At 42.3% G+C, this 13,863-nt stretch overlaps 1 protein-coding gene across 3 annotated transcripts in view; it reads right to left on the bottom strand.

Moving 5' to 3' along the window:
- The window catches only part of STAB1 (stabilin 1), a 64,746-nt gene extending 50,883 nt beyond the window's left edge, over window positions 1-13,863 (bottom strand). Inside the window, exons 1-8 of one of the 3 annotated variants that reach the window (XM_085302509.1) lie at window positions 13,667-13,863; window positions 13,021-13,102; window positions 11,802-11,957; window positions 5,418-5,554; window positions 3,033-3,148; window positions 1,675-1,760; window positions 820-889; window positions 20-115 (exon numbers count right to left, since the gene is read on the bottom strand). In XM_085302509.1, coding sequence (XP_085158635.1) covers window positions 20-115; window positions 820-889; window positions 1,675-1,760; window positions 3,033-3,148; window positions 5,418-5,554; window positions 11,802-11,882 — 586 coding nt within the window. In that variant the 5' untranslated portion in view covers window positions 11,883-11,957; window positions 13,021-13,102; window positions 13,667-13,863. Of the gene's footprint in view, window positions 1-19; window positions 116-819; window positions 890-1,674; window positions 1,761-3,032; window positions 3,149-5,417; window positions 5,555-11,801; window positions 12,134-13,020; window positions 13,103-13,666 lie in introns of those variants that run through there. The other 2 variants (XM_085302510.1, XM_085302511.1) reach the window with 2 other exon arrangements.

The following is a 13,863-nucleotide window of genomic DNA, read 5'->3' as shown; positions in this document are numbered from 1 at the left end:
CAGTTACCATTGTATTTACCTTGGTCACATCTGGGGCCAGTGTAGCCTCCATAGCAAGTGCAGCTTCCGTTTCCAGTGACACCGCTGTTGCATTCCCCATGCACACAGTCACATACTGCAAAGAAAGCCAAGACAAATCTGACTTTAAGAGCTACAGGGCAGTGTGTAGGGCTCTGGTTATCCACTGGCCAAATGCCCTGGACTTGGCACCCTGATTTCCCATCAATAGTCCACAGCATGCTTCGTTCCCTCTAAAAGAGAAGTTGTGCCAGCTGGAGCTTAGAGAGGCCATACTGCAAGTCCCAGGCTGAAGAGGACAAAGTGTTGCCCTGTAAGAGCACTCTCAAATGCAAAATCTGGACAAGCTTTTCAGATGCGTGTTTTAACTTCCCACTCCTCTCGGTCTCCTGCCGTTCTAGAGCAAGGAAGGAGGGACTGTTATGACAGCCTGACAAAACAGAGGCCTGATTTTCACACAAGGCCACTTCATGAGTCATAGGTGATAGCCCTTAAGAAGACAGCTGGCATTTAATGTATTTTGGTGACAACTGTATGGTCAAAGTGTAGGCCTCAAATCTCCCATTGTACCAGTCCAGCACACTCATGGTAGACCAGAATCTCAGCTCCTTCCCAATAAATGAACCAAGTAGTGCCATATCAGAAGGACAGGAAGACGAAATGCCAAGATATGCACTATTAAACAGTGTCAGATGGCATCTCTCCTTCTTCTTCAGCACCTTTCTTCACTCAGCCTCCCCTTCCTCCTTCCTTGCTCTTAGGTACTTTTGTGATGGCTTCACCAGAATTGCCAATCCTTACCTGACTGACAGTCTGGGCCAAAACGATTTTCATCTCGACAATTCTGGCAGGCAAAACCACTGTATTGTTCCTAGAAGAGGTGCAAAATGTACTAGATGTTATTTTTCCCATACTGTTGCATTGTTCCAAACACTGTCATAGCTCAAAGTCTCTCCTCATCTCTAATTTTCTATGATAGCTGAAGCAATACAATAAGGAAAATAGATCTGTCCAATGCTCTAGTAGTAGCAATGAGTCCTCATGGCAAGAGGACCACACAGAAAGCCTACAAGCAGAAGACACGCAAAACACCAGCAAAACTCTGATGGGCACTGAGGAAACAACATCCTGGTCACAAATAGGCAGAAATGTACCAGTGGCTTCTACTATCTCTCTGAGAAAGGGATTTGCTGTACTATCCACACTTTTGCTGTACTAAGTCTGGATCTGTAGTGAAAAAAATAATCCCCTGCCCTCAACCCTCTTTTTGGCATCTCTTGCTTTTCTTGAGAGAGGAAGGATCCGGCTGCCACAGTGCAGGACTGGTTAATTTGGGAAGTATATCATCCAAGTATGCAAAAGGCACAATGGCACCAGACACTGATTATTTCAACTGATCAGAGGATTAAATCCCCACCCCAAGCAGTTCTTCCTTCATTTCTTCCTAGAGATCCTTTGCAACTCCATTCTCTCACCAAATAGTATTTTAGTGCTGTTCCAGACTGCACTAATCTTTCAGGAAGACCACAGATATTAATGCTGGAATGAAAGAACCTTCCATGCGGAAGACCAGCCTTCATCCAAAGCACCTGCACGGACACTGTACAACTCCCTCTGACACAAGCACATCACCTGCAGAATAAATTGTGCACTGACCTTGCAAATGCATGTCCCATTTCGCTGTATACCATCCAAGCACATCCCATGGCCACTGCAAGGATTTTCAGAGCCACCCGGGCACTCTAGGAAACAAGAGACAGGGCAAATAATATCACAGTGCAAAATCAGCACTCCCTTCCTCTTTCTATCTCCTCTTCCCGCAGGCATTCCAAAAGCAAAGGGCTCTCAACCAGTAAAGTCCCTGCCTGATTATCCAACACAGCTAGCAATGTTCCAGAGCTAGTGAAGATGGCCAGGAGTGGCACCAAGGAGCAATCTGGTTGCCATCTAAACAAGAAGGATAATCAGCATCTATTAAATCACTAATGATTTTATTTTCCTATTGTAGTAGTTGACACATATTATCCACTTAACCTTTAATAAAAAAGCTTAAGAAAGCTTCCAGAAAGTTGTAACTGACTTAATTTCCACAAAACTACTAAACATTTTGGGGGATCCAGCCACTATTTTCAGTCTGCTAGCATCAGTGATAGGAGATATCACTGATGGTAGTTCTGAACTCAGGACACATGGGAGTCTGCTTTTCGAAGATCCCAAGCATCTGCAGCTTCTCCTGACTTCATGAAGAGATGAGAATGTGCTAAGAAAAACATGTTCTATGTGTCTTTGAAGTGGAGTACCTCCAAATTCTAGAGACATTCTAGATTTTGAAAATTTTAGGTGTGTGATTTCTCTGATCAAGCCAATTGTTTATTCAAACTACTTCTATGTGAGAAGAAACTCAAGCAATTCCCCATTTTCTGTAGGAGAGTTTTCTCCATATTTCCATTATTAGGCAATCATATAAAAACTGTTTTGCTGGGTATGCCTTGGTTTTAGATTATTGAGACAAGAAGAAACAAAACCAAACACTTTCAAATTTTAATTGTTTAGCAAAAAAGTGAATGGGAGTGGTGGAATCGCTAGGTCTTTCCAGTGGCTGACCTGCTGACTAGCTTCAAACTATTCAGAAGCATACATGGCAAACACATTCCAAATTAAAGGGCCATCAGCAAGAAATATCCTCCTCTTCCTTTGGAAACTTTCTTAAAAAAGAACAAAAAAATCCCTTTCCAAAATGTTCTTTTTTGAAGAACAGACAAAAGGAAATTCACCAAAGCAGGTTATGTTGTGTGTTAAATGTAAGAGGATTCAACTCATCTGAAGCAAAAAGGTTTCTTTCCTGATTATCTTCTGACCCTCCTAGATAGATAAGGGAGATCTTATGAGTGTTCAAAAAGCAGGAAGGGGAATAATGAAAATTAATCACCTCAATTCCTATCTAATGTCTTATGTTAAAATTGGTTTGAGCTATTCTATAGCTAGAGACCTCTGTAAAGAGATGAAAAACTTACCATAGCACTCTGTACCCCAGAATCCTGGGCAGCATTTTTTCTCTTCAATTTCCTTCTTACATATGTGATGGCACCCTGGCAGGGAAAGCGTATTTTCTCCTAACTTGACAGTGTATCTTAAAAAGAACAAGCCAAGATCTGTGATCACAGCACAAACTTTGGGTCCAGTATAGTTTTTATGAATTCGTATTGACCACACACTTGTTGGAGGGTTTCTAAGCAATCACACTGCAGTACCAATGACTGTGACAGACTGATGCAAGAAATGAAACCATATACGCACAGAGATTCCCCCATGCCGGAGGCTGGATGCTCATTCACTATCTTTCTGTTGCACTTTGGACCCAGCTTAGAATCTTAGTCTTGAGCTACAAAGCCATACGGGCACACAAGAGTTTTGCTCCCAGCAGTCTCTGGTTATGTCTTCTCTAAGGAAGCCCACTGGTCTAAGCTCCAAAGACTGCTTACAAGAACTCTGCCAGCAACTGGGCATGAGACAGGACCCTGGACGGTTTGATGGCATCAGGACAGAAAATTTGGATGCTGGAGTTAGACAGCATAGAGGCAGAGTTAGGACCTCCGGGGTAACTCTAATTAGACTTCACTCCTGAAAGAACTTTGAAAGAACAGTTTCCTTGAAGGACTCATCCCTTTCTGCCTTGCACTGAATACTCCAGATTGAGATGCTGGAAATTTGGATTCATCACCCTGTGTTATTCACTGATTCTCCATGTGATCTTGAACAAACCACTTAATTATTCAAGAGGAACATCTTTCTCTTTTTCAACCTTCATCTACCACCTTTCCACGCAATGTAAACCCCTGGCGGCAGAGCATCTCTTGTTCTGCATGTATGCAGCTCCATAATGGTATACATCTATTCCTGGGTCTGTACAACCGCCACTACCACAACAGCAGCAGAAAACACTCAGAAAAAGCTGGGACTCGCACTATTCTTACACTTTATTTTATTTTTTGCATAACTTCCTTTTCAAAAGGAATTTGGAATTTCTCTCAAATAGTGTTGCCTGTTCTGATTCCATCTAACTCCTATATGTGTCTGTGATTATTGCAAGACTGCTATAGCTATTTTTAAAGTATTCACACAGAATAGTGAATCACAGAAGAAAATGGAGCTATATATTAATTGTTAACATTCATTATTGAACAGATTTGCAAACAATAATGTATAGTGGGTTTTTTGAGAAACTTCTTGGTAAATTGAAAATTTTCTCACCCTTTTCCTATTAGAGCCAACCTATAGAAATGCATCCAGTTCAACAGATGAGCAAAAAGAAAAGAAAAGAAAAAAAAAGCAAAGCACAAAAGAAACAAAAGAACAAGAAATTCTTGGAGAACTAGGAAGGTTAAAACTTCAGAGGATTATTGCTGGAAGCTGTGAGGATATACAAGGGGAAATATCATTATATTCTTTCCCTAATAATCCACTACCAAATGCTGGATCTGAAACAGGTTACTATGCAAGACAAACCTCTGTTTAGTTGCTACAGCAGCATTAGCTAGCTCAAGTTGTTCAGGGCAAGGTAAAAGTAACTATATAATAGGAAAATTCCATGGAATGGCAAGGAGACAAAAATAACAAGATTAGGACTGCACCTGAAAACAAAATTGTGTGGATCATTACATCAACTCATTCAGACCTGCCATACCTCCATTAACAGCAATGACTCAGGTGCTTCAAAAAAACAGGGGTGGCTGCTGTTCATCTGAAATACTACATTCCTGATTTATAGGTGGAGGCTTGAGGAATGAACACTCATAAACTTCTTTGAGGTTTTTAAATAGCACAGATACAGCAGTATGACTATTAAATATTCATATCATCAAATATATGTGTGTGTGTGTGTGTGTGTGTGTGTGTGTGTGTGTGTGTATGGATGTATGCAGGCACCAAAGGTGTGAGGACTGGTTGTCATTTTGTTCCCCAGTCAATAAGAATCAACCGTATTATTTGCTCCCCTAATCTTACAGAAAGTTGTTTCACAAAATCACAGAAGTCTGGGGGCGCGGGGATTTCAGGGACTTCTTGAGGTCTCTAGTCCAATTTCCCTCTCAAATTGGGACCATCAACAGCAAATTAGTCATGACTTTGCCCGGGCAAAGTTTTTGCCTGAAAACTTCTGAGTATGGATATTCGACCCCATTCTGTGTCCTGTCCCAATGGTGCACTATCCTCCCATTGAAAATCTTTTTCTTAATATACAATTTTTCTGCTGTTACATTGTCTGGCACCACCAAGAGGAGTTTGGTCCCACCTCTGAGAGTCTTGCTAGACCATATCAGAAAAGCCTGTGCTGAAATGTGACTCCTCATATTGCAGACTGTAACAAAATCTTAATGTGAATAGGAGGAAAAAGACCTTACCTGCAGTCCCTCACTCCTAACCCCTGGGTGGTCTTTATCCAGCCTCTTGGACAAAACATTTTAGGAGCTGCAGCACAAGAAGTACATGCTGTATTCGAGGTAAATGTCATCTTGACGTTGCATCGCATGGATTTTAACTTAAAAAGAAAAAGCAGAATGGAAATAAGCTCTAAATTACTTTGTTACTTCAGTAATTCATCTGGTCAGCCTTCAGCACCATTCTTGAGATGATGAACAGGGAGGGCCCCGATCAAAATAGCTTCTCTGTGGTTCACCACAGACTCACGCGGGCTAAACCATGATGTTACGCTGATGGACATTACCCCGCGTGGACCTCAGTTAGAAAGCAACATGGCAGATCACACCTATCTACAAAATTAAATTCAAGTCTTCTGGAGCAGCCAAAGTTGGCACGTATTACACTTGAGGTGCAACAAAGAATAGCTTTTATTTTCTTTGCAAATGATGATGATTGCTTTTTCCCTGTCAGACTCAAACTCTTTTTTTTTTTTTTTTTTTTTTTTTGCTGTAAGGAGCCATGTGACTTTGGAAGGAGAGATCTTTGCCATCATTTTCCCTTCTCTTTCCTCTTACCGCACCACAAAAATTCTAAATATTTCTAAAATAATCATAATCCTACTCTGTTAATTTAAGCTGATCTTTTGCAAACATGCTGCAGTGGCATGTGAGAACAAGCCCTAAACATTCTGCAGGGGACACAGAATTAAAATGCAACATAGCATTCCTGCTTTCCATGCCAATGACACAATTCAGTTCAGACCTGTGGAACAGCAATGAAATCACCAGTGAAGAAACGAAGAGGTTGGTTCAGTCTGTTCCCCAGAGACCAGGAGCTGCTCATACGAGTAATGCTTATGGCAGTTGTCTTGGAGGAGGTGCTGGGAGAGATTTAAATGAAAGTTGCTCTGCACCTATCCGACTATCTGAATGGCCCTTGATGTTTTGACCTTAAGTGAAAAGGACCTCATAAACATGGGCAAAAAGATCAGATAGGACACTTACACAGTTGATAGGGCTGGTCATAAATTCAGCATGTCCCTCTATCTAACCAGAAAAATTTCCCTCTAGTGGTTCAAGCTTCCTCACAGGTTTTTTCCATATCCCTCTACCCTCAAAACCTTGCTTCCTCAAATGAAAAGCAGCCAGAACAAAGAAAAATACAGCCTCAGAGAGGATAATCATCATTGCATGCCAGCTTGCGGTTAAAGCTCATGATTTTACCACAAAAAGGTTCCTAAACTCTTGGAATCAAGCAAGTGCAGGGGGCCCTCAGCACTCTCTTTAAAAGGAGAGAACGTTTGCCACTCACGATGGCAGAGAAAAGCTGCGAGGCATAAGCTGTGTTTAGCCCAAAAGGTTACCAACTGGAAAACAAGCACAGCTGACCTCAGCTGTTCCAGGCAATTTATTTTCTAAAAATAAAAACATTAGATCAAATTTTGGGTGGAGACACTGATCTGGGATTTTTTAGGACAACACTGAACAACACAGTTAATGGGGCGTCTCTCACATGCCCAGATCTCCCTATTTTAGACTCCCATCAGCAATCTCAGCTCAGCTTTGCTTTCCCTGAACCTAAGCAAGCCCAAATGCATGCATACGCCTCAGGGAAAGGGAGGAAGTCTGCTGCTTCCCATCCATAATCGACAGCTCAGGAAGGCACTCCCACACGACAGCCAGCAGACCCTGTCAGGAAAACCTCCTGAGAGATAACCTTCAACTCCCAGCTCTGCAGGGATGTCTTCCTGGAACAGTTTCCTGACTCACAGCCATGTCACCTCTGCCTAGAGTTGTTGAGTATTTTCCCATCTTCATGGATTCCATCTTCTGCAGCCATCCATGCAGGAAATGCTGCCTAAGAACTGCGTCTATGGTGGCCCCTCACAGGGCCATTCATTACCACTTGTGCATCTGTTTCGTAAGAGAAGCTCACAGTCCCAGCTGGGTCCTGCCTCCAACAGGCCTAGCTTTATGACCTATAAGCCAGAATCCTTTCAGTCTCTCTGCACTTCAGGACTTGGGCTCCCACATCTATGATCCCTGTTTGCATTCTGCTCTTTCCTTCTTGGCTGAGCTCCAACCGTTCTGTTCCTTGTGTCAGGAGAAGACTTTCCTTACCCTACAGTAGCCTCCACTTCCTTCAGTGGCAGAATCCTGAAGGAACCTGTTATGTCAAGAACTCTCTTCTCTGCATTATAAACAGCTCAAAATAAATCTGAGATCCACCAACTCCATCCATCCTTGTTCTGTGAGTCTCAGCATTACTAATTTTATGCAGCTGGAAAGAGATCACCTTTGCTGTCCCTTGTGGTTTTTTCCCATTGGCACAAAGTATGGTGAGAAGAGATTTCACCTTTTAATGGAAAAAAATCAGAAAAGATATGTAGCAAAACAGAAAAAAGAGGTGATATGGATGGATAAAGGAGGTACTACCTCCAGAGTACTCTGTCTCAAAAGATCAACAGTGCCATTAATAAAGTAGGGAAGAAGCAGCCCCAACTGGCTGATTTGAGTACAAATTAGGACTCCAGGTTGAAGCTGGGATTTTGAAAGGAGCCAGGTGAAGCCAGGCATGAAGTTCAGGCAGAACTGTACACCTCTTTCCTCTCTGGTCATATCAAATCCCAGCCTTAACCTTCACTGACACAATGCCTCAGAAAAAGAAATGGGAAGATCCCGGAGAACGAAATACAGAAGTGGATGTCTTCCCATGAACAATGGTGTTAACACTGTCAGAATTACATCAAACCTTTACCAGCTTCCTGAGCTTCTCAATCTGTATGAAAAAGACCACACAAACAGTAGAGCACAAAACTCCCCTAAATTAAAGCCCTCCAAAATCTTCAATTTCATCCTCTTTCAAGCCTCAGGAGTTGGCTGCCAGATACAGTTAGGCCATTAAGTGTTTCACTTTGGTGGATGAAGGCATCAACTTACACAATTTTTCCTCTCTTTCCTCCACCTGTGGAGGAAATGAAGATGGACACTGCAGGAAGCGAAAGGCTATCACTCCTCTCTGTTGGCTTTAGTTATTTGCAACTCATCTTCAGCACAAAAAAAGGCCTCTAAGACATGGCAGTTTTTGTGGAATTTCCCCTACCCTATCTTTCCAGGATACTTCATGAGGTTTAGGCTGCTTTCCAATGACATCTTCCCCTTTTTATAAGTAAATATGCTGTGTCAGCAGCAACAGGCAGGAGAAAAGGGGAAGAAAATAGCTGTGTGGAAGATCTGAAAAAAAAAAAGAAGTAGTATGTTCCTTCTCATCAGAGTGACAGAACTGATGAAATAGCCACTTTCTGGAAAGTTTTGCTTCCTGGAAAAGCAGAAGAAGAGGGAATCAAGAGACTTAAATGTTATGTTTGGATTCTCAAGATTTGGAGAGAACTAAAGTTAGATAGAAAATCAGACGGTTCCTAGGACACAGCATCACTTTAAAAATAGTGATACACTGCTCTTTTGGGCTCATCTGTGACTGTTATTTCTGAGTTTGAAGGTGCTAGAGAGGAAATAGTGAGAAGGAATGTCTGCCTCTCTGATGTACCAAAATTGCCTGGTGGGCTGAAAGTCAGTGAGGTCCAGAGGCCCATTTCTGCACTGCCTCGCATGATGTATGAGGTACACCCTGCATGGTGGCCACAAGAGGTGGCAGGTGAAAAGAGGCTATGTTCTGATTAGATCATGTTGTAAGCCTGGACTGTATTGTATCACACTCTAGGTACAAAGCAAGGAAAAGGAAGCTCTGTAACAGTTCCAAAATCTGAGCATTTTGAAGCAGAAGAGATGTAGCTGCAGCCAACAGCAGTTAAAAGCCAGGTACTTCTACTCACACTGAGGTTTGTCTTGCCAAGGCCAGGCTGTGCTTTCTCCCTGCACCCGTTCACTGCCTTACATCTGTGTGCATGAGCAGCCACTGCCTTCTGCACTTCAGTTTATTCATATCTGAGCTTCTGGATGCCCTCATGTTTCCTTCCCCTGCCCCTACTCAGGCAAAGATGTTCCTTACTTCACAAGTGTCCATGCTCCTCTTATTCTACCTCAAGAGTGTAAGCTGGGAATTTTTCTAAGGGCTAATGTCATTCTCCTCATTTTCTCCTTTTATCTTTTCCTCTTACACCACAACACAAATCCTTCTGCAAGGCAACACTTAAAGGAAGAAAGAAAAACACATTTGGAGGTCAGTGTTTGGCTCCAACAATCCTGGGAGCCAGTTCTGGAAACAGTCATTATCTAATGAATCACCAAGTTTCCAGTGCATTCACCCTTTACAAAACAGAGCTGTTGGTTGACATGGTTGAGTCACTACAGTCATGTAACCTCTCAAGAAGTTCTCAGTAACCATTTAGTTGAACAGACTGGTAGTTCCTCAATACAGAAGCCTTTGAACTTGTGCAACTTTTCAGCACAAGGATGAACAATCTAGCTCAGAGGTCACATTAAGAGCAAGTTCATCTTGCCACCATCACAGTGGTTTTGGTAATCAACTAGCTACAAGAATCCATGGTTGCACTGGGGCATTCCCTATGTCACGTCCCAGCTGCACGGAGTAGTGGATGCACAGGGATGTACAGAGCACTCCCCTCATTCCCAAACCTGACTCGAACCCCTCCTCCAGCGCAGCCCGGGCCTGGTCTCTTCCCAGCAGGAAAATCTCTTATAGTTCTCACATCTGGAGCATCTGCCCCAGCCCAGATGGTACAAAGAGGTATAGAAAAAACAAATCAGGCTAACAGATATGATGTCATTTTTGAGCCACAGAATCAGAGCCCGGAGAAAGCCTCTCCAGCAAATACTAGCTCAAAATACCTTTTTTTTCTCTCTCAATACCCCCTGCAAGGCTCCTGCAAGCCAATGGAGGTCTCTCATGGAATCACAGTCGTTCTAGTGCAATCAAATCCAACGGCCATCCTAGAATACTAGGGAAGATTTCATTAGGCCCTTGCTTCTCCCTGACCTCCCTTTATAGCCTTTTAAATATTTCTTTTCTTCCTCTCAGAGAGCCTTTTTAGGAAACAACTCTAAAACAGGGTTATTCTTATGGACTAAATAAATTGCTCCAGAGGTGATTCAAAACATTTCCTATCTCTTTGTGTAGATACTCATTACCTGATGTGTTAACTGTTTCATTGCCAGGTCAGACCCCTCAGTGATTATAAAAATCATTTACAGTGATTGCAGAAACACTGGGTCACCAAATCAAAAGATCAAAATTCTCCTTAAACCAGCTGAAGATATGAGCCTATGCCTCTCAGAGCATTAGCATATTGGAACCCATTTTTGTTTCCAAACAAACAAAAAATACCAGTAGAAACACTTCTTCAAATCCAATTTGTGCTCATGTCACTTCAATTATCCTACAAGCCCAGAGGCATTCATGAAATTCTTACTGCCTTTACGGGCATGCTTATAGCCATTTGTGGCCCCTTAAAGGAGGGGTTTATATCAAAAGCATCCACCTTAATTCTGACACTCAAGTGTCTTTTCAGTGCTCTGCTTTTTCTAAATTAAGTCTTTCAAACTCAGTGGCATCCTCCTTAGCAAAGGACTGCCTTCTCCTCTCAAGGCCTGTCTCAAGTGTTGTCAAGGAAAGAAAACCCTTCCATAGCCTAGACAGCTCTAGCGAGTAAGATTTCCAAAGGCCTCACAGAGTTTCTGACTTTGTAGACTAGTTTACTCCTCCAATAGCAGGAAAGAAGGGCAATGGCAGCAGACAATATAATATGAATTAGCATGCATTCCAGCCTACTGAAAGGAGGATATCTCACCAAGAAGCCTAGACCACAGATCTACAAAGGCATCATATATTCTAGATGTTGCTGCTAAACACAAGAATTGAGGTACAGAAGTTGAAACAAAATCAACCCATGGAAAGTATTCCATATTCCTCATCAGGGAACTGCTGCGAAATGTATGTGAAAAAAAATGAATTCACCCTGTTGCACAGAAACAATTTGGATGAGATTAAATTTTTTTTTAACTAATTCTCATGGGACACTTAGGATCTGTCCTGCCAGACACCAAACTCCCATCACGCAAACTCAAGATAGCAGAAGACAAAGATAACCAGCCTTTTCATATTCCTACCTTTGCATTCGGTGCTGATCATCAATGCAAATCTAAATTCAAGCAAGTCTCTCCAACCTTAATTTCAGCTCTTTAGTTTAGACCACACACATATCCACCCATAAGCAGAAAAGGTATGTTACAGTCTTAAAAGTTTAACTGCGGATGTTATTCCGCATCTAACTAAATGGAAATGAAAAACAGAGGTTTTAGGAGAAGGATTCTGCAAAATGCAATCATCCAAATACAAACAACTGTTCTATGAACGTTAAACTGTGAAACAAAGACTCACAGACTTACCTTCTGACTCTGGCACTCAGCTATGGGAGTGAAACATGCTGCTATGAAGAAAAACAATAACCCAGAAGGATGCATTTTCATAGTTTCTCAGGCAAGACCCTTTTCACAAAAGGGGTGGCGATAGAGGCTGCAATTTCTGTAGGATAAGACCGCCTACTAAGAATCAGATCCAAGACAAACCAGAGGTTAAAAGTAAACAGGGAGAGAACATTTTCACACTATGCTCTTTAGCTGCAAAGCCTTCTTAAGTGGTTCTGCTACTTCTTGTTAAATCTGAATCAATCCCACCTTTTTCTTTCTTTCTATTCTTTTTTTAAACACACAAGTAGAACCCCTCAGTAAAAGGTTTACTCAAAACAGGAACATCTACGGATTTCCTCTTACATATCAGTTCAAAACAGAAGGAAGGAAATCCTCAGTTTTCAACTAATTAGAATGAAAAGGGGTTAACTGTATGCTTAACTGAAGGCAAATCCAATCGGCGCACTTAAATACCATGAACTCATGAAGAGCAAGTTAATTTCATTTCAGCAACGATGTGAATGGGTTCAAAAATCTGACACAAGGTACACCCAACCATTGCTTATCCCGGCATACTCAGGAGCAAAGCAATGTGAGTGACATGTCCTGTATTTCACAGGAGTAACATAAACTTGTCTTTTCATTCAGTCCAGCTCTTTGGGTAGGGTTTGATATTTATTTAAAATATTTGGGTTTCTCAGTAAGACCAACGTTGCATTTTGTATTTCCTCTCGTAGCAGTAGCATAATGGACCATTTTCCAAACACCTTCCTGACAGTTCCATGAATCCCAGGAGCATTTTCATAGCACTTACAAGTACAAAAGCCTCCAAATGTGATTAAAAGGAGACATGCTAGCCCGAGGTATGGTTTGCAATTGAATTTCTCCTTTTGAACATTGCAAACAACTATGGATTATTGACAGTTTTTACAGAGACTTTTCCCCCTTGTGCTGCCAAGAGGACTTGCAGTATGGAGCAGTCTAAAGACTGCTTCTGTTAGTAGCAAATGCCCTACTGGGCAATGGGTATTTTTTTATTTTTGAGTCATTATTAGTACATGAAAATGCATAAATAAAACCAGGCTAGGAAGCTACTCTTGTGTTTACATAAATGAGAATATTATTTTGCCCCCCCCCCCCCCAAAGATATGTATGCCAATATATAAGGTATCCCATATGTGAGAACTGTTATACTTACCAGTGCTGTCAATCGTTCTTTATCTCTTCCTCCATCCTACAGAGACAGACAGCATGATGAACAGCAAGCACTGTTATATATCCTGCACGAACAGGAAGCAGGTAAGGCACACATCCATCCACTGCGACCAATGTGAGAAGTACCAGCCCACAACTCAACTGGACAATTCAGCCCACTCGTCCTGTTAAAGGCCTGTGCTGTAACGGTAGCCCTGGGACAGTCACCTGCCCAACAGGCAGCCGCTCTGGAGGCCAGGGCCAGAGGGCTTGCAAAGCTCCAGAAACCTTCTCAGACCCTGCAGATGTATAAATTGAGGCAGACACAACATTACTCAGATCAGTTCTGGCAGGACGGCAAAGCAGCAGATAGGCACTGGGGACGCTCTGTTAGAGACATTATCACGGAAGCCGACTGTGCTTTATTTACACGCAGTCAAGGTACTTAGACTGGCCAGGTAAACTGAAGAAAAGAGACTGTGCGGCTTCTCCACACTCTGTTACGCGTATACGTCTAAAACAGGAAGCCTAGAAGGAAGCTAAGCACTCACTGATAGGTCTTCTGAAGGCTGGCTATGCTATAGGGGTTAAGTTGCAAGAACTGAGCGTTCACCCCCAGCTGACAGGCTTGTAAGGTGGAAATAGCTTACCTTGAAGACCTTGAAAAGAGGTGGGTTTCCTTTAACGAATCCTCAGCACTCAGCAAATTCTAAAGGCACGGTAACGTCTGCCTTTTCTAAAGGGCTCAGTACCCAAAATGCTACAGGTGAAAAAGCGCATGCAAAGACCGATTCCAAGGTTTTTCACTGCTGCTTATCATCACTGTGTCTGATCTACTGCAAGGAAA

This window comes from Rhea americana, unplaced genomic scaffold (genome assembly GCF_003343005.1).
Source record: "Rhea americana isolate MKP2758 unplaced genomic scaffold, rheAme1 scaffold_19, whole genome shotgun sequence".
Taxonomy (NCBI): Eukaryota; Metazoa; Chordata; class Aves; order Rheiformes; family Rheidae; genus Rhea; species Rhea americana.
This window is presented reverse-complemented; position numbering and strand designations above follow the sequence as displayed.